Consider the following 24,237-nt stretch of genomic DNA (forward strand, 5'->3'; position numbering starts at 1 on the left):
CCGTGGGCTCCCTCCTAGGCACGCCCTCTGCCAGGGTGAAGCCCAGGGATCTCAACATGGGGACAGACAAGCCAAGATCAAGGTCCATCTCTTTAGCTTTCCTACCTCAGGCTGGAGCCGGTGTACAAAGGGCTCCGGACCAGGTGGCTTCAGCCTGCAGGGGGAGCGCAGCCCCGCCGCTGGGAGCCAGGCACCCACCCTGAAGGCCGGGGAGGAGGGCGGGCATGCCACAGGGGTCCCTCAGCTTGTAGCCAGGGCCTCCCAACTTCCCCAGGGAGCCCCACCGGCCATCTCGTGAGGCGACACACGCCAGGCCTGGGAACACATGTCCCAGCCAGCATTCTTAACAAAACACCAACAGCCCCGCGGGCGCCATCCAGCCTCATGCTGCACTGCAGGGCTCAACCTGGACTGGGCTCTGGCCACATGAAGGCCCAGCCATTACCCACCCCCACGCCCCCGAGCTCCGCACGCAAACCAGCCACCCGGAGCCACCGTCAGAGATGCCAACCTGCACACCCATACCTTTGAACGCCTCCAGCAGGTGCTTCCCCATGTACCAGCAGGCAGTTTCAAAGTTGGGAAACTGAGTCAGGCTGCCCAGTTTCAATCTCCTTTCCACTTCATATGCTCTGGAAACCATAGCAAAGAATTGTCCAGGGCATTCGGCTCTGAACAGGTGACACTAAGGGTGAACCCACGTCATAGCCACGACAAGGCCACACCAAGGCTATGCCACTCAGGCCTCCCCTCTGTGGCAGGGTGGAACAGGGGACCACATGGGCACGAGTGCCCCGCGTGTGGGTGAGCCTGTGGGCCAGTGCCCAGGGAGAGGCCTTTCAACTCACCCGTCACCCTCTAAGGGCCACAGAGGCTGCCCAGGGACCAGGTCACCCAAGGGCAAACTCGGGGGGTGCCACCACACCGGCCTGGCAACAGGGACCCCAGCAGGCGTGGCCCTACCTCATCTGCATCTCCACGCTCAGGCTGTGCAGGAAATGTCCCGCGAAGGCCAGGCAGTCCACGGGAGTGAGTGTGGCATAAATCCAGCCTAGAAGGCAGGGGCGGGGTTAGCCATTGACTTCGCCCTCAGGGAGGGCTCCCCGCTGCAGCTTGGGCTTAGGTCATCCCGCCTGCCCTGGGGCCCCTGTCCACCCTGGTTGGCTGCCCCCACACCCCCTTCCTGCCCTGTGATGGGGAGCCTGCATCCACACTGGCTTTCCTGCCTGGCACCAACCCAGGAGCTGAAGAAACCTGCCCCGCCTGCCCCAAGTCAGCTGCCCAGCAGCCCCGACCCACACACACAGGGCTAGGAGACAGGGCAGGGTGGCCACAGCCCAGGGAAATGGGCTCACCCCTAGACCATCCCTGAACACAAGCCTCGGCCAGGAGCATCCCCCTCCTCCAGTACCACAGGTGACGGCTGAGCGGGAGGCTGGGGGCCAGGGCAAAGGCGGGGAGCCTGGTGGAGTGGATGGGGCGCGGGATAGGGCACTCACCCGAGGGGATGAAGAGTGTCTGGCCCTGCTTGAGGGTGCACTTATAACATCTGTCCACCTGGTCGGCAAAGAACATCTCACTGTGGTTCGCGGCTGACTGCCAGCGCTCGTACAGGGAGATGTTAGCTGAAGCCGGCTTGATGAGATAGAAAATCTTCTCCCCCTGCCAACAAGAGGCCATTGGCAGAGCCCCACGCAATGCAAGGACAGTGGGGTTCCCCGCAGTGGGTCCAGGCGTGAACACCGCCCCTTCCCTGAAAGGTGGGGCCGTGTGGGCTTTACAATGCATAGTTTGTGAGCAGGGATGAGTGTGGCACAGGAGGCCCAGCATGCCACACGCCATGCTCATGCGACCCTGGGACTGTCACATGTGCCACGGGGCAGCAAAGGTGGGACCAGCTGTCTGATGAATTTCAAGAAAGCTCTGCTCGTGAGAGCTGCTCTGCCCTGCAGGACCCAGGGCCAGAATCATGAGCCGAGCCGCCCACCCCATGTCGGGCTCAGGCAGGTGTGGGGAGACCCCAGTGGGTGGTTGAGCCCAAGCCTTAGGATCCCCTTGTTCGTTTGTCTTCACATCTCCCTTCTTTCCTGGCAGGAGCCTCCAGCCCTGCCCCCACATTTGTGTGGGCCCCTCTTCCAGGAAATCCTCCCAGCACCACATTCTCATCCTTGGGTGTGCACACCACAGAGCCCTGGGCTGCACTCCAGCGGGCCGCTTCCAACTGCTTCATGAACCCCCCCTCCTCAGAAACACGCAACATGTGACCCCATCCCTCTGCCTCCCAAGGGCCAGACTCCATGTCCCTCCTGGAGAAGCTGAGCGCGGGCCCAGCTGGGCTCGTGGGGACCGCAGGTGACCCTGCACGTGGAGCCGGGTGAGCCTACCTTGAGCACATGGTACCAGGCGGAGGCGCCTCCCGAGTCGATGTGGAAGTCGGTGTAGCTGTCCTTCACGCAGATGAGACAGTACTTGGTCACCTTGGGCTTGGCCAGCAGCGCGTCATCGGGCCAGCAGTTCTCCACCCATGACAGCTTCTTGACAATGTCAGGTGGCTCCACGAAACTGGACATCCTGGGGCAGATGCAGAAGGAGGGGCACCAGTGACGGGACGTCCGCCGGGCCACCTGGCGTGGAAGGGGCTCCGGGGTCATGTCCCTCACCTACTTCTCCATCCCAGGCCACGTGGCATCACTCTTGCTCTACAGACAAGCAAACTAAGGTTCCCGGGGGCAGAGGGAGCCCAGCTGCCGGGTGTGGCCACGGCAGGATCTAAGACGGGTCTCCCACAGGAAACCAGAGACCGCCACTCCCTGGAGAGCTGGAGGTGGCTGTCCGGGCACGGGGGGCGGGGGGGCAGACGGCAAATGGCACGTCTTGCACACAGTCCAGGCGCTCCCGGGCATCCCTCGCTCAGAGAAAAGCGGCTGCTCTCCAGAACGGGCCAAGGGGCTGGGGATCCCTGTCAAGCCAGCAGACTCCTTTCCAAGGAAGAACAAGTGAAGGCAAAGGTGGCCTTTCCAATGAAATGTCACCATCCTGATTAAAACACGGTGCTGCATCACCACTGCACAGCCCGCAGTCCCTGGCAATGAGAGCCCGGTGTCCTCGCTGCCCCAGGCGGGACGGAACTGCGCAGCCCCGCACTGAAGGCCATGCCTGCAGGACAAGACGGTCCTGAACTGCGGGCCTGGTCCAGCGACCCCGACCTCAACAGCCTCCTCAGCAGACCCTCTTCCTTTAACTTTCCACATGTCCCCAGGTAACATCCCCCTTCCCGCTCCCCAGCACCCTTCTTAACTGGTCCAGGCCCCTGCTGCCCTGGGGCCCTCTTGGTCCTCTGAACACCACCCATCAGGGCTTCCCAAAACCGCCACGAATGTCCTCTCCCTGCTTGATGGCTCCTCGGGTGCAAAACTAGCCCGTTCTCCTGCCGCCAAGGCTATGGCTCCCTGCAGTCTCCCAGGGCCGAGGGGTGGTGTCCCAAGGCCCCCAGACACCCAAGGCCACCGTGGGTGCGGTGCAGAGGTAACCATGCATGTTCGCATCACTGACTAGGCACATCACTCTCCATCTGTCACAGCAGTTGCCTCTGGGGTTAGGGGACATGGGAGTCACTGCAGGACCCCCAAGGCCGCAGACCCTGAGACCGCCACAGATGATCCGTGCGGTCAGGCCCAGCCCTTGCAGCCCCAACTGACGTCCCCAGGCACAGACCGCACTGATTAAGTGGAGGCCACCCTCTCCCTCTCTGGTGGTGTAGACCAGAGTCCCAGCTGCTCAACAGCCTGGTGGGAAGTGTGCATGACCCCCGTGGTCCTTTGGTCAGGCCTGAGGACCCTGGAGGCACCGCACATTCTCTGCCAGCAAAGTGGTGGCCCCAAGAGGCCCTAGGGAAAACCCCAAGCCAAAGCATCCAGTCCCCTGGCTCTGCACCCACGGCTCTCTATGAAGACCCAGGCTGCTCATAGCCCAAGCTGACAGCGAGGTTCCCGAGCATGCTCTCCGGGAGCAGAGCAACACGCCCATCACAACTCAGCCTGAGAGGAAATCCTTGCTGTGAACTCTCAGGTGGTGGCTTTGTCCTGATACCATAAGCCATCCTATTTCCCTTTATGCCTTTGCTGTCAGGAAGCTCACACAGAACCCAGCAGCCGGTTGCAACATCCTGTCGGGGCTCGTGGCACAGCTCTGTATTCTCCGTCAACGTGAGACTTCCAGAAACTCTCCTACCTGCTCTTCTGCACATGAGCTATCTGGCGATGCCCTGAGCTTTCCAGAAGTCGGCAAGACAGGAAGGACCCAAAAGTGAAATCACACGTAAACGCAACCACTGTCACCGAGTTGGGCCCTGCGGTGCACAAAGGGCCCAGCTGGAGAGCAGCAGGGATTTGGCCCAGGGGCAGGAAAGGGGGGACCATGCCACGCCGGTCTGCCTCCATGACGCAGAAACCTAGACCTCAGTGGGCCCCAGTCAGCCACGGAGCCTCATGCCGGACCCTACGCCCTGAGAAGAGCCGTGAACTGGGCGGGCCCAGCCGGTGGAACTCGGGCTGAGATGGCAGGAGGGGCCGGGGGACAGCACGACCCCGCAGGGCTGCAGGTGTGAATTTGAGGCTGCGTCCGTGGACGTGTGCAGGCCCGTGGGCCAGTGGGTACACGTGTGCGCATGTGGAGACGTGTGTGGCTGTGTGCACAAGCGTGTGAGCGTGAGTGTGCGAGTTCAGGAAGAATTGACACCGCGCTGCTAACTCACAGCTCCTTCCAGGGAGGGGATGGGCAGCGGGAGGAGGACTCAGCCCCTGGCAGTGAATTTTCTGTTTGAATTTGTCACAGTGCCTAGGAAGAAACCCTGCCGCAGGCAGCCCGGGGGCTGGCGGGCGCTCACCTGGTGTCGGAGAACTCGAGGCTGGTGAGGTTGAGCACCCGTTTGCGGTTGGTGCTGTAGTAGTAGTCCACGAACTCCTTCAGCTTCATCTTGCAGTCTTTCTGCTTGGCGACATCCGTCACATCCACGCTCCGCTCCGGGCCTGCGGGCAGGGCAGGGGGATGGTGAGCGGGGCAGGACGTGCCGGGGAGGCTGCCGAGCGGGGCTGCCGAGCGGGGCTGGGCCTGAGGCTCAGGTGCCGACCTCCCTGCCGCACGGGCTGCCCCCGCCCTTCAGCTGAGGCGTGGGCCCCAGGGCACAGGAGGCTGCTGGCACGCGGGCCCCATGAGGGTAGCCACGAAACCAAGGAAAAACACAGGACGTGAGGCACCCGTGAACTTCAGACAAGCAAACGACAAATATGTTGTTAGTCTGAGCACATCCCAAATAACGCCCAGAACGTGCTTATGTTTTAAAAATTTAAAAAATCAAAAAACTATGTATCTAGGGCACCGACTTATTCTGAAAATGGGTAAGTAAAAGGAAAAACATTTTTCCTGCATTTCCTGTAGTTGACGAGGAAAAGATCGGGTTAAGAATCACCGGTGACAGGAGGCTCCAGACAGCCCAGGACCTGACGAGGGTGAGCATGTCCCATCTGACTCCTAAGTACTTGTGGGACAAAGGCGCACAGAACTCACGGCCTCGGGCTTCCCGACAGTCCGCCGGGGCCGCGTGGACCCCAACTGCGGGCACAGAGGAGCTGGCCCATCACCACTCAGGCACCTCCCAAGCCCCCACAGAAGTCCCGCTGTCCACCTGAAGGCAAACCCGAGCATCTGCCCAGGTGGGGCGGGAACCACTGGGGACACAGGATTGGGTTACAGGACACCACGGGCACACTGTGGGACGTTCTAGACCAACAATGTGATCCTCCAGCAACCTCAGGAACAGAGAGAGGCCGAGGGGCATAATCACCAAATGCAGTGTGTGATTCCCGCTGCCCGCCCAGAATGTGTGCGCTGGGCCCCGGGGGTAACTGAGGCAGGGCTCTGGTACGAGTCATCAGCGCCATCAGTGCCACCGAGTGCAGGCCCGGGGCCCTGACACCGTTCTCACGCCATCTGTCAGAGGCAGGGGGCGACACAGCTGTGGGCAGGATGACACCGGTTCACAGGTGGGGAGAGCTCAGGGAGTGCTCGGTGCCAGGCAGGTAGGCCCTAGACCCTAGCTGTCACTCCAGGGGTGCGGCCTCACCTAGGCACTGGGCATTTCTCCCTCCCTGCCACCGGAGGGGGGTGGGACGCAGGCATTCTCAGGGTCTTCCCTCCTCTTGCCCTGGCCACCCTGCCATCCCCAGGAGCACCCCGAGCCCCAGCCACCACGAGGGCCTCAGAGCCTAGCCATGCGGGCCGTAGTCACACAGGCACCGCTGCTGGGGGGAGACGGCCTCACAGACCAGGCCAAGCACACAAAGGCACTGCTTTCCACCCACAGCTGCCCCAACAAGGGCGTCCACAATGAAAGGGCCCCTCACAGCCCCCATTTTGCAGCCAGAAAAACTGAGGGGGGACAGCCAGAGTCACACTCCATTTAGTGGGACATGCATTCTAACTCCCAAAGGGAGCATGTGGCACAGGGACCAGCCGGGGCCTTCGTTGGGCAAGCAGGCCACTCACCCACGTAGTTCTCGACGTCGCTGACATAGAAGGTGGGGGCTGGGACCGCCAGGCCCAACCCGTCCTTCTTGGGGACGAGGATGGGCTCAGCGAAGCCGTGCTCCTCCATGTAGCCCAGAGTGAGCTGGCTGCCTGGCACGCGGACCACCACGTCTTCCGCGCTGTGGGAAAAGTGGGGGTCGGGGTTCATGCCGGCCAGCGCCCCCGCCCCGCAGCTCCAGGACAGGCCTGGCTGTGGCCTCGGGGCTGGAAACACAAAGCCCCAGCTCCTGCTTCCCGCATGTTGGGAGGAGGCCTTGCCTGCAGCCCCACACCCAGGTCTCCCGGGGCAGCCACGGCGCTCAGACAGGGCCCTCAAGGTCCAGGAGGCCCAGGATGGGGACATCCTGAAACCAGAACCCCCACCGTGGCAGAGAAAGGCAGAAGTGTGAGCGAAGTCTCTCCCTTTCCTCTCCTGGTCTACCTGCCTACCCTCTATTCCCCACGACTCCTCCCTAGTGCTCGATGTCACACCCTGCACAGGGCTGGGGTCAGGCCTGAGGACACGGTAGATGGAGACAAACCCCTCTTCAGGGAGAGCCCACCCCCAAGACAAGCCAAGCACAGGACCTAGGGGCAGCTGTGTGCTGGGCGCTGCCCGGGGGACCAGGGACCTTCGGGACCCAGCTGCCACAGCACCAGTGGCGAACCTAGAGACCCTAGAGGGGCGTGTGAGGCCGTAAGCCCACGGCTGAGAGCAGACAGAGCTGGGGTGGGCTGGGGTGGGGGGATGGTGGCAGGAGTCCGGGCCAGAGAGGCCCATCCAGGCCTGGAGGGTCAGCAGGGAGCAGCACAGGCCCTGGAATGGGCAGAATGTGGCCAGGGTGAGCAGCGACAAGGAGCCTGGTGGCTGGCGGCCTGTCTGCCCTGGTGAGGACTTCTGCCTCATGCCAAGAGCACCGGGTACCCACGGCACAGCTTAAGCAGGGCAACCGTCGTTGGTGGTCAGTCCAGTAGTGGGAAAGTGCAGGCGGCAGCCCAGAGCTGAGCTGACACAGACTTGGGCTGAGGCAAGTGTCGGATTTGCCACAGAAGCGCCCATCAGACAGATGGGGCAGGAGCTCAGAGGACTAGAGTCTGGAGAGGGAGGCTGAAGCCACTGTCCAAGGGGCAGCCTGGGAGGCCAAGGGAATGGACGCGAACTCTGAGGGCAGAGAGACAGCAGGGACCAAACTCTAAGGGAGAACAGTCAGCAGGAGAGGAGACCGGGGAGACGGCGGTATCATAGCTCCAAGGAGGATGGGGTGTGAGAAGGGGCCCCAGGGCCATGTCCCACCAAGGGGCCAGTGAAGGTAAGGATCGAGGAGACCCCCGGGGTTGGAGCACATGGTGACAGGCCATTAGGCATGGACTGGGCGCAAGTGGCACGTGAGTGAGGAGGAGGAACGCCGTGAGCAGCAGGGAGCAGCTCCAGGAGCATGAGAACGGGGCACAGTCAGCACCGGGAGGTGCCGGACAAACCCGAATCCCCTTGTGTCACACAACCCCACACGCCAGGCAGATAGAACGGTCCTGTGGGGACTGGCTGCCGTGGGAAACCACGTGCTCGGAAGGCCCCACCCCACAGACGGAGGCAGACCACGGGCGCGCCAGCAGACCCATCTACCAGCACGCGGGTCGGTGCACTGAGGACAACAGACAACTGGGAAAGAGGGTTTCAGACAAACACACTGAACACAGGGTAATGGAAGGATGGGGCAGAGAGCAGGGAGGGAGGAGAAACAGAGCAGGCAGCATGGACAATGTGTGAGCAGAAATTCTAGACATGAAAAACATTTTTGAAAAATTTTAAAAACTCAACGATGCATTCAATGGTAGCTGCCTGGAAAAAAAAATGGTGAATTTGATGAAATATCTGAAAAATAAGATAGAGAATGGAATAGAACTGCCATTAAAAAAGAAAACAGAACATTTTTTGGAACTGAGGTAAGATATCATTCTTCAAATTTAAAGAACTTACTGAGTCCTGAGTAGAATTAATAAAAACCAAATGCACATCTGGGAGCACTGTAGCATATCTGTGGTACATCAAGGACAAAGGGACAATCTTAATGTTTTCAGAGAAAAAAACCAGATTATTTACCAAGGCAACCCAAACAAACAAAACACCAACCACTAGACTGACAACAGACATCTCATGAGCAACAAGAGATGCCAAAAGACAACAGAATAGTACCTTCAAAGATTGCAAGGAAAATAACTTTCATTCTTGAACTTTAGATCCAGTTTAGAAAAATCAGAATCATTTAAGAGTAAAGATGAAACGAAAACATTTTCAAAATGGAGACTATTTCTATAAGCCTTTACTGAACCACTAAAGGACAATAATTCAACAAGAGGGAAATCAAGTCTAGAAGAAAGAAATGGGACTCAAGAAATAATGGAAAATTGTACCATGGATTTCTTACAACCCCTACTGAAATACCCATAGACTTCTCAGAAACTGACAAGTTGAACTTGGAATGCTGAATGGAAATGCAAGGCACCCAGATGACCAAAACAGTCTTTTAAAAGAAGAACAAAGTTGAGGACACTTACCAATTTCAAAATTCACTCCAAAGCTACAGTAATCAAGACTGTGTAGTGCTGGCATGAGAAGAGAGAAGAGACATACGGATCAGTGGAGCAGAATCAAGTGTCCAAAAATAAACCCAAACATCTATGGTCAACTGGTTTGCATCAGGAACACTGAGACAACTCAATGGGGAAAAAGTCATCTCAATAAACAGCATGTGGGAGAACTGGAGGTCCACATGCAAAAGAATGAAGTGCGATCCCTACCTCACATCATATACACAAATTAACTCAAAGTAAGTTGAAGACCTAAATACAAAAGCTAGAACCATAAAACGTACAGAAGAAAACACAGGCATTAATCTTCATGACCCTGAATTTGGCAATGTTTTTTCAGAAGCCAAAACCATGAGCAACAACAACAAAACAAATAAATTAGACCCCATCAAAATTATAAACTTTTGTGCTTCAAAGGACACCATCAAGAAGATGGAAAGGCAGCCCACAGAATGGGAGAAAATATCCAATAAATGACAAGTATCCAGAACTATTACAACTCAACAAGAAAAAGACAACCAATTAAATTAGACAGGGTTAGAGTAACTCAGAGTTGACTTCTGGAATCTGCTAAGAGCTTGGACATGGTCACTCCTGTCCTCACAACAAGAAAAAGTCTGAACAAACTGAAAATCAATGAATTTTCTTAGATTCACAGAGAATTAGGGTTATAGGGCAAACAGCCACCCCCGAAATCTGCAACGACAGGCAAATACAAAAAATCACAACCTAGATAACCTTACCTGAAGTAGAAGCTGCTGGAGGCAGTTAGTGGGAGGAATACTTAAATGGTGATTTTTGATAAAGTGCATAGGTTGAATGTGAACTAGCTTCAGAGTTAAGAACTCATGGGGGCTCCATCAGAGGAGACCCACACTTTCATGGGCTTTACCTCAGGATGTTCTGGTGAAGATTTGCTCCTACTTCAGGAAGGGTTGGGGGGAAGTGACTATGTTTTTCCTCTAGAACAAAAGTCTACCTTCCAGGAGAACTGACTTAACCAGGCCCTCATCTGATGAGGGGAAGGGCCAATGGCTTCCACCAGCCCCCACTAGCTTCCTGTCTCAGGAAAGCAGAAAAATATTTCCAAAGGTAACAGCCCAGAGCCTCAGGGCCCACTGAAGCATTGAGGTTTGCTATTCAATTATAGAACATTCCCCTGCCCAAACCTGGACTGCCATATGACAGCAGAACAGTTGAGCGTAATTGAGAGACTAATTCCATTTAAGAAGGAGTTGCTAGGAAAGCCCAGAGAAAACAGGAGAGGAGGAAAAAACAAGGAAACCACAAGAAAGTGATGTGTCTGGCACCTATAGTTGCAGTGGACATAGCCCATTCCCTACTCAGGTCAACATGAAACCTCACTCTAAATGCATGAGCACCTCAGCTCGTTTGACTCAACACATCATATCCAGCTTTCAAAAAGAAAACCCACAAGGCATGCTGAAAGGCAAGAAACCCATAGCATGAAGAGACAAAGCGAAGCACCCCCACCAGTCAGAATGGCTAAAATCAAAAAGACAAGAAATAACAGGTGTTGGTGCGGATGTGGAGAAAGGGGAGCCCTCATGCACTGTTGGTGGAAATGCAAACTGGTGTAGCCACAGTGGGAGTCCCTATGGAGGCTCCTTAAAAAGTAAGAAATAGGGATACCACATGGTCCAGTAATCTCACTAATGGGTATTTACCAAAAGATAATGAAAACACTAATTCAAAAAGATGCACGCCTGGGTTTATAACACCACTATTTACAAGAGCCAAGAGATGGAAGCAGCCCAAGTGTCCACCCATTCATGAGTGGTCTATATACACACTGGAATATTACTCAGCGATAAAAAAAGAATGAAATCTTGCCATTTGCAATGACACAGATGAAGCTAGAGAGCATTGTGCTAAGCAAAATAAGTCAGAGAAAAACAAATAGTGTACGACTTCACTCATATGTAAAATTTAAAAAACAAATGAACACAGGGAGGAAAAGGAAGTGAGACAAATCAAGAAACAGACTCTTCACTATAGAGAACATACTGACTGTCACGAGATGGGAGGTTGGTGGGGGGAATGGGGGAAATAGGGGATTGGGATCAAGAGTTCACATCCTGATAAGCACTGAAGTGATGTATAGAATTGTTGAATCCCGGGGCGCCTGGAAAGCTTAGTCCATTAAGCGCCAATTTTTGGTTTCAGCTCAGGTAATGATCTCAGGGTTCTGGGATTGAGCCCCACATGGGGCTCCTGGCTCAGTGGGGAGTCTGCTTCTCCCTCTCCCTCTGCCCCTCCCCACTGCTTGTGCACACATGGGCGCTCTCTCTCAAAAAAATTTTTAAAAAATCTTTAAAAAAATAAAACTTCAAAAAATTATGATTAATATGCTAGGAGTGCTAGTGGAAAAAGTGGACAACATGCAGAGAATGGAAGGGCAATATAAGTAGAGAAGTGGACACTCTAAGAATCAAAAAAAATCACAGAAATAAATTAAAAACTGTAACAGAAATGAAGAATGCCTTTGATGGGCTCATCAGTAGAGTGGACATGGCTAAGAAAAGAATCAGTGAGGTAGAAGTTAAGTCAATAAAATCTGCCCAACCTGCAATGCCAAGAGGAAAAGAATGAAAAAGGCAGGGAACAGAATATCCAAGAAGTGGAGAACTTGCAGAAAGAGTGTATGATGGGAATCCAGAAAGAAAAACAGAGAGAGGAGCAGAAGAAATGTCTGAAGTACTAATGGTTGAGAATTCTCTAAAAATAATGACATACATGAAACCACAGATCCTCAAAACTCAGACAACACCAAGCAGGATAAGTACCCCAAACTATTCCTAGGCACGTCATAATCAAACTACAAAAAATGAAAGACAGTATCTTGAAAAAGGCCACAAGAGAAAGATCTACTTCTGCCATGACAGTGTGAAGAGTGCTGACCCACACTCCAGCGAAACTGGTAAAAATTATTTGGAAAAACATTCAAGACCTCTGGAAATGGTTCTAAGAGCAAACATCAAATGAAGAAACATCTAGTCAAGAAAATCTACGGAAACTTGGTATGAAAGGCAAGAGCATATAACCACTCCTCCCTTCACGTCCCTGGCTTGGCAAGGGAACTCCTCTCTGGGAAGACTGCAGCCAGGGACACATGAATGCCGGATGGGAGGGCTCCCCAGCTTCCAGGCAGAGGGCTTTCCTCCTGGTGGAACAGCATGGCAGTCTTTCTCATGCTGCCCCAGTTGTCTATTGCTCATTCTAAGTGTTGGGTGAGGACAGCCAAGACCTGGGGGCTCCCTTCTTCCACTTGGCCCACAGGTACTGAGACCGTACACTGAATGTGGCACCCTGAGACTACTGGGGCCCTGGTCCTCCTTGCCCAGCCTCTTCTATTCAACATTCCACTAGAAGTTCTAGCCAGAGCAATTAGGCAAGAAAAAAAGTAACACAGATTGGAAAGGAAGAAAGCAATGATCTATTCGCAGATGACACGATCCTGTATAAAGAAAGTTGTAAGGAACCTACTAAAAAGCTACTCGAAATAATATACTAGCTCATCAAGGTTGCAGGATACAAGACCAATATACAAAAATCAACTGTAGTTCAGTACAGTAGCACTGACATAAAATTAAGAATACAGTTCCACTTAAAAGACATCAAGAAGCATAAATTATTTAGGAATAAATTTAACAAAAGAAGTATAAAACTTTTGATGGAAATTTAAAAGATCTCAATAAGTGGGAAAATGTCCATGTCCATGGGTCAGAAGACTGAGCATTTTTCTGATGGCAATACTCTGATTTTACTGCTTTACAGATTCACCATAATCCTTATCAGCGGACTTCTCTGTAGACTTCACAAGCTAAAACCAAAATCTGCATGGAACTGCAATAGACTCGGAGTGGCTGAAACGATCTTTAAAAAGAAAAAGTTGGAGGACTCAACACTTCTTCATTTCAAAACATACTGCAAAGCACAGTAATCCGGACAGTGTGAGACTGGCCTAAGGGTAAACAGAGATTAGCAGAGCAGAACTGAGTGTCCAGAAATAAATGGATACACTTACAGCTAAGGGCCAAGACAATTTAATAGAAAAAGAACTGTCTTCTTATAAATGGTGCAGGGAAAAATGGAGAGCCACACGCAAAAAAAAAAAAAAAAAAAAAAAAAATTAGATCCTTACCACACACATATGAAGAAATTAACTCAAAATGTATCAAAGACCAAATTGTAAGACTTAAAAACTATAAAACTCTTAGAAGAAAACATAGGGATAAACCTTCACAACCTTGGGTTTAGACCTGGAAAATGAGCCTCAGATATGACAACAAAAGCACAAAAAACAAAATTAAAAAATGGATAAACTGGACTCCATCAAAATGACAAATGTCTGTGCTTCCAAGAACACAACTGAGAAAGTGAAAAGTCTACAAAACAGGGTAAAGTATTCACAAATCCTATCTGTTAAGAGACTTCTAAAATATGGAGAGAATTCTTATGACTCAATAATAGAAAGCACAAAAAAGTAAAAATAGGCAAAAGGGTCTGAACTGACATTCTCCAAGGAAGACCTACGAATGACCAGTACGCACTTGAGAAGATGCTTGAAGTCACTCATCATTAGGGAAACGCCCATCAGAGCAGAGTGAGCCAACGCTTTACACCTGGAAGGACGTGAGAATCAAAGCGCCATCACCCCCTGCTGGTGGGATCGGAAAGCGGTGTAACCACTTTGGAAAACAGTCTGGCAGTTCATTCCTCAGACAATGGAATGCAGAGCTATTCCTAAAAACATGAAAACATATGTCCAACAAGATCTGGTACAAGAATGTTTACAGTGGAAATATTCACAGTAGCCAAAAATCAGAAATAACCCAAATGTGTCTGCTGGTGAATGGATAAACAAAATGTGGTCCGGCCATACAACTGAATATTAAACAAAAGCTTTGGGCTGATGAAAATGGTCTACAATTGGCTGGTGGCGGCGCCCACATCTGTGAATACACTAAAGACCACTGAATCGGGGGGGGCCCACAGAGTATGGGAAAAGGGGGGGGGAGAAGCCAGAGGAGGGAAGGACCTTCTCCACACACAGTCACAAGTAAGAGTCACACTAGAACAGAAATCGTGCGTGCAAGACGACAGGGGAGTGAAATATTTAAACTGTTAAAAGGAAAAACCCCACCATGTAGGGTTCTGTGTCCAGTGAATTACTCTTCAAAAGTTGAGGGAAAAAAGACATTCTCAGACAAACAAAAAAGTCTTCCAGGTGCGAGGGGCCGAGGGGACCCAGAGCTCTGACCCCGACCCTGCCCTCCACCCTTGCTCGGGACACAGGTGCAAGTAGGGAGTGCCCTGAGACGGGGGCCTGGGGACAGCCTGCCAGGCCCAGGGGCACAGAGGAAAGCCCAGGCCCATGGGGGCTGGGAACTGCCATGTCCAGAGGGGGGTCTTAAGCAGGACCCCAGACCCCACTGCTTGACTGGACATAACCTGAGGACAGCAGCCTCTCCCTCAGGACGGCTCCGTGCAAAGGGCCACAGCAGGTGAGGGAGCCGGATGTGCCCAGAGGGAGAGGGTCCCCAGCACCTGTGTTTGGAGCTGCTGTGAAGGGAGAGTCCGGGTCCCAGAGCCAGGGCTGCCTAGGGTTTCGGGTGGCTACGCCAGTCCCCTGGAGGGAAGGCCACGCCCCTGACGCCCAGAGGGTGGGGCCGCTGCCGCCCACCTGGGGAAGGTCCGACTCCGCAGCTCCTTGATGAAGAGTTGGCTGCCATTCTGCACGGGCTTCACGTCGGGCGTCTGCCCTGGACCATGTTTGTGCCAGGCCCTCTTCTTCTTCACTGTGGGGAGACAGGGCAGCTCGGGGACCCAGCCAGGAGAGCAGCCGAGGAGCCATCAACACCCCAACACTCAAGGCTCCCTACAGGCAGAGCCCTCGTGGTCCCGCAGGGGTCTGGCCCACCCGCCTCCCTCACTGCCCGCCCCCAGCCCCATGATCTCTCCACCCACCCCGCCCTGCACCTGCCAAGCCCCTGGCTCAGTGACCACACCCAGAGCTAGAGTGGCCTGGGACCTTGTCCACCAGAGCCTGTCTGCTGAGGGCGTGTCGCATCAGAGGCACCTACGGGGAAGTCCCACCAAGGTTGGCCTGTGGGACACCTCCCCTCTGACCTCGAATATCACAAACCCTGCCACCTCTCTGCTGGGACCTCTGCTGTCCCAATAGCCTGCAGCTGGGGCAGAGGCACAGAGAGGCACAGGGAGCTCCCACGCTCCTCACCCCCGAGCTGTGTGCACCTCACCCTCCCCGGTGTGTCCACCCATGCGTACCACCACCCTGCCTGCTCCCTCCGACCCCGTCCCACACGTGCTCCCAGGACACTGGGCACCCCACATTGGACTTTCTAGAGACAAGTGTGTACACGTGCCCCTACTGGACCGTGACATGTTTGCAGGCACAAGAACAGGTGCGTGTGCACACACACACTCGCACTCACACACACCCCACTGGACCACAAACCCAGGAGGGGAGGGAAGTGATCTTCTTGTGGCCCTCATCCCCCGCTCAGGGCAGCCCACTGGTGATGGGGAGTGAGGACAGCACTGGTGCACACGCCTGTCCCTGGAGGCTCCGGGGCAGGGTCTGGAACAGCCCGGGTCAGACTGGCTATGAGGGATTGCCGCTCGGCCTTCCGGATGCCCTTCCTTCACAGACAAGGATGGGGAGGGGCTCCCACCGTTCCCCATCTCCCATCCAGTCACAGACCCCTGAGACTGTCTCCAACAACGACGCGACATCTCTGTCATGCTTGGCTTGCCATGGCCAAGGTCTGAGCGGGTGTTACTGAAATCTGGCAAGACCCTGCCAAGGAAGGCCTCCGAGCTGGGGCTTCTGGTGGCATCGGGCACACATGGGAGCTCAGAAGGGCCCAGGCACCTGCCCAAATCTTTCCTGTCCCACCATCTTGTCACTGTGTGACCTTGCGCAAGTCACTGGGCATCTCTGTGCTGTACCTTCAAGAGAGAGCAGCTAGTCCCAGCCTCCCGGACTCCTCGTGAGCCACAGGAGGCAAACGACATGCGGCACCCCACCTGCCCAGGAGCTCTGGGGGGGGCACACTGTGCAAGCGCAGCCCCTCCTCTTGGCAAGGCTGCTTGGGCTGCAGGCCCTTGTTCACAGGGCTCAGTCCTGCTCCAGACCCCCAGGCTCCCCCAGCTGCACCCACTGCACCTGGCATGGCCCGGCACCAGTGGGCACAGGGCGGAGGGAGGGACGTTTGTGAATGGCGGGTCTCCTGGGCGCTGCATAGGCCCCTCAGTGCCCACTGAGCAGCCCAGCTCTGCACGGGGGTCGCCAAAGCTGTGGGTGGCCTGGGAGTCATCCCTGCTCCCCAAAGAGCCCAGCAGGCTCAGATGAGGGTGGGAGGGCACCACCCTGATGACGACCCAGGTCACCCTGACTCTGAAACCAGTCTCCATGTCCTCAGCCTTCTCCCAGGCTTGCAGCTGCCTCAGGACGCGAGCCCGACCCCGCAGGCAAGGGGCTCTGGAGTCCACATGGAGCTTCCCCGCTGCACGGCCACGGGGGCGTCGTGGGCCTTGGCAATCGGCGGCCCAACGCCTGGTGGGGCCTCCCTGCCTGCCCCCTGGGGAGGCGAGCCAGACTCTTGGGGAGCCCACTTACCAGGGGTCCAGTGTATCCAGGGCCTTGAGGAAGAGGAGGGGGAAGCCAGGCCGCATGCTGGCAGCCATGAGCGACACCGCATAGAGGGGAGACCAGTGGAGAGACAGGCATCCCCATGCAGTTGGGGAGGGCAGCAGAGGTCCTCATGTGGGTCCCCCAAGGTCCTCCAACACTGGCCCCCGCATCGCCCCTCACTGCCCTTCTCAAGGTCTCCACGTGGAAGGCATGCAGAGCCCCAAGGATGCAGATGCCTGGCAGGAGGGCCCTGGCCAAGGAGGCCATGTGGGGGAACTGAGTCCTAGAGGGCAGCTAGGGGATGGGGATGCAGGTGTAAAGGGCAGTGTGGGAAGGCAGCAGCACTCCCACATACCCACCAGGAACTGGGCCTGAGAAGCAGGTGCTGCCTGTGGCCAGCGGCCTTCCTGGGCCCTTACTTGGGATGGGGCACCGCAAGCACCTCGAGGACACTACGGCTAACGCACGGGGCAACACAGACCCATAGGGGAGGCAGGCCGAGCATCCTGGGGCTCCCCGTGCAGCCCTGGCTGGTGTGCTCCTTCCCTCCCCAGGGCCCAGAACACGCTGAGCCCCGAGGCCAAATGTCCTCCTGCCTGTGCGCCCCCTGACAAGGCAGCCTAGAGACCTCAGCCCAGCAGGAGGCCGGGGTATGGGGGTGACAGATACCCCCCCGTTGCAGCTGCCCTCAGGGCATCACAGCTACAAGGGCCTCGGGGAGGAGGGATGTAGCTGGTTGGGAAGTGGCCTCTGAAGTGGCCTCTGAAGCCTGCCGGGGTAAGAACTGCTCTTGGGGCTGCGCTGCCAGAGCCTTCCCATCGGTGGGGACTCCTTGCCGAGTTCCCTGGGGACCCCCAAGCCCCAACTCTATGTAAACTGTGAACCTGTGGGCCCCCGAGCAGCTCACAGGCTTAGGGGTCCCCTGGGGACATGACACCATGACGGTCCTCACCGTGGAGCGTCTGACTGCAAAGAACCACCAAACGAATCAGTATGTCACCGTGACACAGACCCACTCCAAGGCAGAGTGACACACAATTGTGGGCTTGCATCCTGGCAGGAAATGCCAGCTCCCAAGCCTCTGACCCCAATGGCCATGCAGCCCTCAGTAACGGCAGGGAGCCCCTGATCCACAGGATTTATGAAGCAGGTGTGCACAGCCATACACACGTACACATACAAGCATCAACCTGTGCACATGCGACACTCATGCACACGTGTTCATGCTTGAGCACGCGCATGTGTCTACACACATGTCCACACTTGCACACACGCACCTGTCTATACACACGCACATGTGCCAACGCTTATGCACATGCACCTGTCTACACACACGTGTCCACGCTTGTGCACACACTCCTGTCTATACATGCAAATGCACACATGAACATCTGTGCACACACACGTACACAAACACACCCAGCCAGGGAGGGGCTGCCGGCCCCCACCAGGCTGCAGTCCCCACATGTCCTGGGGGTGGCTGGCCATAAGTACCAGGAAGGGTCACCTGTACTTGGCTTTGAGCAGCAGTACGGGACAGCAGGGACCCCTAGCACAAGGGCGGGGGTCTCGGTCAGCAGACTAAGTTGGGGAACAGTGGACAAGCTCATGGTCAGGGAAAGGTGCTTCCAGGACATGCAGAGATGTTGGAGAAGTCACACGGTGTGTGACCACCAGCGCCCACCTCAGCACTCCCCTGCAGCCCTACCTGAGCCCCAGAGCACAGCCCCGCCCTCTGTCAGGACACTCAGGGCTGTTGTGGGGACAGGCCGGGTCACCTGGCTCCAACCCCAGTCTGTCCCTGGCCCTGCCCTAGGGCCTCACGGTGGGACGCCAGCCCCACCTGCTCAACTCCGCCTGCTCTGAGCTATCCCGTGGCTCAGAAGGAGTTACGACAGCGGCTGGGCAGGGACCAGAGTGGTTTCTGGGTAATCGCAGCAGACCTGCCCTGAGCACAAGCACTGCCGGCCCCTGGGGGTATGAGGGGAGGTAGGAGCCCACAAAGCTTCCTGCTGGTCTCAGGAATTTGGTGATGCTTTATCGTGTGCTGATGCCGTGCCACGGTCTAGAGGATGACAGCCGAACCAGGGCGGCTGCCGGATCATCTAGTGATGGCGGCACACAGGCCAGACACAAAGAAAGCTCGGCGAGAAGGAGTGGTTACAGCCCACTGGCATCACGCAGCTTCACGGGTGGTGGGATCACGGCCAGCCTCAGTCCACTGACCAGGGGTGCAGGCACCCTCCCTCAACCCCCACTGGACCCACAGAACTCGCCCCACAGGAGCTGTGGGGGTCCAGCTTCTGCCCTGTGAATAGACAGCAGGAGGGAGGCTCCCCTTGAAGGAGGGTGACAGGACTTCTGGTGGCCTGGGGCCAGCTGTGGTCCCCCTCAACCCCCCTACACAAACACTCCGGGGTCAGCGTCCAGACTGCACCTTTTATGAGCACCTAGGCCCCCCAACCCAAGTCAGAAACCAGAGGCCACATTATTAACACCCCCACACCATCTGTCTTGCCCCCAGGCCAGGACCCCCGCCAAGGTAACTGCAGACCAGGGCACACCCCCTACGTGGGCTCAGCCTTGGAACTCGCCTCCTGGAAGGGATATGAGCACCCAGTGGAGCCACACTGGATAAGCCTGTTCCCAAGGAGCCCCCTCAGGGTGCACCGCACCCCCAAGGGACCAGCAGGCAGTTTGAGATGGGGACTCTTCCTGCAGGTGGTACCAAGGAAGGGACAGCAGATCCCCAACATGGAGTAGGCAGCAGGCAGTGGGCAGGGCCAGGCAGCCTCCCCGACAGCTGCAGCACGGTGTCCCCATCGTGGGTGGGTCTGGCCCCTGGAGGTGCTGGAATGTGAGGCCCCTGCCCAGGCCTGTGAAAGTCAGTGGAGTCTCTGCACAGGCCAAGTGGCCTTAGCCACAGCCCTGGACAGGAGCCCCACAGGAGGGGCTGCAGTGATGAGTCCACAGGGACAGTAGGCAAGGCCAGCAGTGGTCCCCAGGCACCAGATTGCAAATACCCACGCACCTCCCCCAGCCAGCCAGGCCAGGCCCTGTACTTACAGGTAGACTTCCCGTGGGTTTTCTCGCAGTTCGGGCAGTGGTATATGTCGATGTCTGGGGCCTCCTCCTCTTCCACTCCCACACAGCTGAAATGAAGGAAGCACAGATGTAGCCGGCGGTCAGCAAATGCTCGGGGCCTTCCCCTGCGGAACCCAGACAGCTGCTGTCCACCCCTCAGGAGGGGGCACCACATGTGCAGGGGGAGCAGAACCTGAGCCAGGACAGCAGCCCACAGGGACAGGAGGGGGCGTGAGGAGGAGGGAGGGAGAGAGAGGCAAGGAAGGCCTTGCTGTGCATAACCAGGCTACGCAGAGGGCCGGGCCATCCAGCAGGCCCACCTGCACGACAGCCACTACTATCCTGTCACCACAGAGTCGGAGAGGGCAAGGGGTCTCAGAGAGGGGCTGCCCCCACCACGTCACCTGGGGCAGCTTAGAGCTATGGGTCGGGGCTGTCCTGACCCCTCGAGGGACTGCTGAACCAGGGGGCAGGACCACGGTACCAGGACAACCGGATATCAAAAGAATGAAGTTGAATCCCTACCTCACACCATATAAAAAAACTAACTAAAAATGGATTAACCACTGAAATATAAGGCCTAATGCTATAAGACACTAAGAAGAGGACACAGGAGTACATCTTCATGACCCTGGACTTGGCCATGGATTCCCAGATAGGACACCGAAAACACAAGCAACAAAAGAAAAATTAACCTGTGTATCAGGGAAATGTAAAACGTTTGTGCGGTAAATGACACTAGGGAGAAAGTGAAAAGACAACATGGAGAATGGGAGAGCATTTGCGAATCACCTTTCTGATGAAGGCCTAGCGCCCTAAGGGCATACGGACATTCTCAGTGGACGTTCTCAGCTCGATGACGGAGACACACACAACAGCATCTAAACGGGCAAAGGACTCAAACAGACTCTTCTCCCAGGATGACGCAAAACAGCCAAGAGGCTCTCGACAGATGCTCTACATGCTTAGTCGTGTGGATGTCCCTGGAATGCACATCCGAACCAACGAGACACCACCCCAGGACAGCTACAGGTTTTACAAGAAAAAACACCAGAGATTGCAAGTGCTGGCCGGGATGTGGGAAACGAGAGCCCTCTTCCGTCGCTGCTGAGTGTAAAAGTGACGGTTTCTCTGGGAATAGTCTGACGGCTCCTCAGAAAATTAAGCAGAGACTTACCCTGTGGCCCGGCAATCCCACTCCCAGGCACGTGCCCCAGAGAAGGCAGAGCAGGGCCGCGGACAAACCCCGCACACCAGTGTTCAGGGCAACATCACCACAACGACCAAGAGACGGAAACCGGCCAGCGCGCACCGGCTGACAGACAGCCAAGCCACCTGTCCACGCAACGGAGCAGCCCGCAGCCTGAAGGGGGGGGCGGCGTGGACACCTGCTACAGCATGACGGACCCCGGCCACCTGAGGCCACATACGCAGGGCTGCATTCACGCAGAACGCACACCCAGAGGACCCGTCGCTGGAGCCAGGGGCTGGGGGGGGGAATGGGCAGTGACTGCGGAGGGGGCCTGGCATCTCCTTTCGGACCCAGGTGGAGGCCGTGCTTGCGCAACAGTGTGAAGGTACTAACTGCCAAGGAAGGCTCACTTTAAGAGGGTTAGTTTTATGTTATGTGAATTTTACCCCAATCGAAAGACAAGGAATGTGCCCCGTGACAGGGGCCCGCATCCCCACTGCCACTGAGCCCATCCTCACTAAGGCTGGCCGAGCGCCTGTTCTGCCTGTGGCAGCAGCACAGACCCTACGTGGACCTTCCTGCAACAGCCCTGCGGTAACAGGAGGGTCACCGCTCGCCTGCCATGGAGGGCAGACGTGTGTCTGGACCCCAGGCGTCTCCTCACTGTGTTCCCTCGTCCCCTGGCCAGGGTCAGCCACCACCGCTCCGGGCCCCTCGATGGAACACCGCCTGCCACAGCTGCCACATGCCACGGTCCCAGGAGCAGCGCTGGAGCCCACAAAGCCTCCGGCACGCGTCTTTGGAAACACGAAGTTCACTCTTCATCTCGGAGCGAGCCCCGAACCAAAGTGCAAGTCCCCTAAAGAGGCAGGTGTGAGACACAAAGCCACCAGAAGCAGATGCGAGGGTCTACGGGTCTGCTCTCGCCATGCAAAGTGACTTTGGAACAAGCAAAGGACATCAGAGAGAACCCTGACAGACAGAAACAGGGCTCCCTCCGACAGCACGTACGGGAGCATCCCCCCTCCTGCAGGAACCGGGCATGAAGGGCATCTCCCCCTCGGAAGAACAGGGGAGAGCCCGAAGGGGCCCAGGCCTGTGGAGAAAGATGCCCCACCCCATGAACCGCCCAGAAAGGGGAGCTAGAATCACATTACCAACCAGGCACACTGAGCTGTTAACGCAGCAGGGGGAGGCACAGTGAGGACAGCAAACACCGGAGCACAACTGTCCGTCTCCACAGCACCCCTGCTCCAAGAGAGCCCCTCCTCCTCAAACCCCGCCCCCAGCTCCTCCCCACCCACAAGGAGGAGTAGCCACTCACCCAGCACCTTTCTCCTGGGTTGGTGCACCCACCTGACTCCTCCGCTCCCTCCCTCCCAGCCCCCTACACCCCTGGCCTGCCACAGAAAGGGCCCTGCACCCGGGCCGCTCTGCACCCTGGGCCCTGCGCCAGCTGGCCTCAGTGCGCCCAGCCATCAGAGAGCACGCCGAGGGAAGCCCCCATCGCCCACACCCACCGGGAGCTGCGCACTAGGGGCGAGAGGCAGAGCCCTGCGCGCATTCAGGACCCACTGGGACTAGTAATTGGACCCAGAATCCACACCCTGTGTCCACAGCCTGTGTTCACACTCCAGGTCCACACTTTTCGTCTACACCCTAGGTCTACACCCCAATTCCACATCCTGCATCCACACCCCACATCCGCCCTGTGTTCACACCCCACATCCACACATATTCCTGTCTGGCCCAGCCACGGGGATCCCAGGGACACACCAGGAGCCAACGCAGCACACGGGATGTCTGAGGTCCGAATGTCAAACTCAGCCCCACAGACTGGGGCCCCTTCAACAGGTCAGGGGGCAGGTGTGCAGTGGCACGCAGAGGGAACGGCAGCTAAGTCCTAGGCCAGGTGAAGGGAGGAAAATCAGCATGCCTGAACCACCCCCATCCAAACGCCCCTGCTGGTCCCACATGCATGACAGGTGGGGAAGCTGAGGCCCAGGGTCACAAGGTGTGCATGCCAACACCCCTCCCCAACTCTGGGTGCCCCTTCGGTACGCCAGCACTGGGGCATGCAGGTCTCACCAGAGACCCGCTTTGTGCAGGGAGGCCTCTCTAAAAGGGACAGAGAGCAGTGGGATATGGGTCCCTCGTTCTACCCAGGACACCTCAGGGCCACCCCTCACCCAGGAGGGCCAGCCAGGGCCTGATGCCACCTGCTCCCCCACGACCGGCGTGTGTCACCATGGGCCTTGACTGCCTGGGCCGCCACCCTGACAAGGGCCACCGGATGTATGGAAACTAAGGTCCCAGGAGCAGCCCCCGGCTGTGCTATGTGCGAGGACAGACCTCCTGACTCCCCGTGTCCCGGGGCCCAAGGACCCCGCGGTTCGGTTTGACCTTCTGGGTGGAGGGCCCTCAGCCACAGCATCCCCTCTACCCACATGGGGGAAGGCCTTTTACTGAAACCACTTCCAATTTATGTTTCTATCCCCAAGTTAAGGCTTTCCCAGTGCCTCCTGAGAAATTACTTGGGAAATCACCCAAAAGACTACAAGAACAACAGTCATGGGAAAGTCAGAAACATCCCCCCGCCCCGCCTTAAAGTCTGGAGGAGATGCATCTGGCCCACACCCCGGGCGTGCCTGTCCACCCCCCTAACCCCCCCATCCCCCGCTGAGGCCCCGACTGTTCCACCAGCCACAGAGCACAGCAGACAAAGAGAGCCCAGCACTCTCACAAACAGACTGGCAGGTGATCAGAGAGAAGCCTAAAGGCGCCCATGCCTGAGGCCAGCACACGCCCTCTGCGGGAGCCCTGCCCAGGGCCACTTCAGCCCACGCACCAGTCTTACAGATTTGGGAGTCACCTCCCTATGGAGACAACTGAGTCAGGACAAGAGCTGGGCCCCCAAGCACATCCCCAGACAGAGGGACGGACATGAGCCCCACGTCCGTCCCTCTGTCTGGGGACGGACGTGGGGCTCATCTGCCCATGTCTCAGCAGGACACCTGAGGCCTCGCCCGTCCTCTACCGTGGGTGTGCGGGTGTGCGGGCCAGGAGGGCCCAGAGGAACACCCGGCTGGGCCTTCTCCATCACAGGCAGGCGTGGGGAGGAGGCTCC

The 24,237-nt window shown here is 56.6% G+C and overlaps 1 protein-coding gene across 3 annotated transcripts in view; it reads right to left on the minus strand.

Annotated features, from left to right (window-relative positions):
* The window catches only part of PHF2 (PHD finger protein 2), a 69,028-nt gene that overhangs the window by 16,787 nt on the left and 28,004 nt on the right, over window positions 1–24,237 (minus strand). The window contains exons 1-10 of one of the 3 annotated variants that reach the window (XM_032866435.1): window positions 19,901–19,986; window positions 14,861–14,975; window positions 9,121–9,168; window positions 8,543–8,600; window positions 6,544–6,704; window positions 4,886–5,027; window positions 2,385–2,571; window positions 1,500–1,662; window positions 964–1,051; window positions 526–632 (exon numbers count right to left, since the gene is read on the minus strand). In XM_032866435.1, coding sequence (XP_032722326.1) covers window positions 526–632; window positions 964–1,051; window positions 1,500–1,662; window positions 2,385–2,571; window positions 4,886–5,027; window positions 6,544–6,704; window positions 8,543–8,600; window positions 9,121–9,168; window positions 14,861–14,909 — 1,003 coding nt within the window. In that variant the 5' untranslated portion in view covers window positions 14,910–14,975; window positions 19,901–19,986. Of the gene's footprint in view, window positions 1–525; window positions 633–963; window positions 1,052–1,499; window positions 1,663–2,384; window positions 2,572–4,885; window positions 5,028–6,543; window positions 6,705–8,542; window positions 8,601–9,120; window positions 9,169–14,860; window positions 14,976–19,900; window positions 19,987–24,237 lie in introns of those variants that run through there. The other 2 variants (XM_032866437.1, XM_032866436.1) reach the window with 2 other exon arrangements.

This window comes from Lontra canadensis, unplaced genomic scaffold (assembly GCF_010015895.1).
Source record: "Lontra canadensis isolate GAN:19392208 unplaced genomic scaffold, GSC_riverotter_1.0 scaffold31, whole genome shotgun sequence".
Classification (NCBI taxonomy): domain Eukaryota; kingdom Metazoa; phylum Chordata; class Mammalia; order Carnivora; family Mustelidae; genus Lontra; species Lontra canadensis.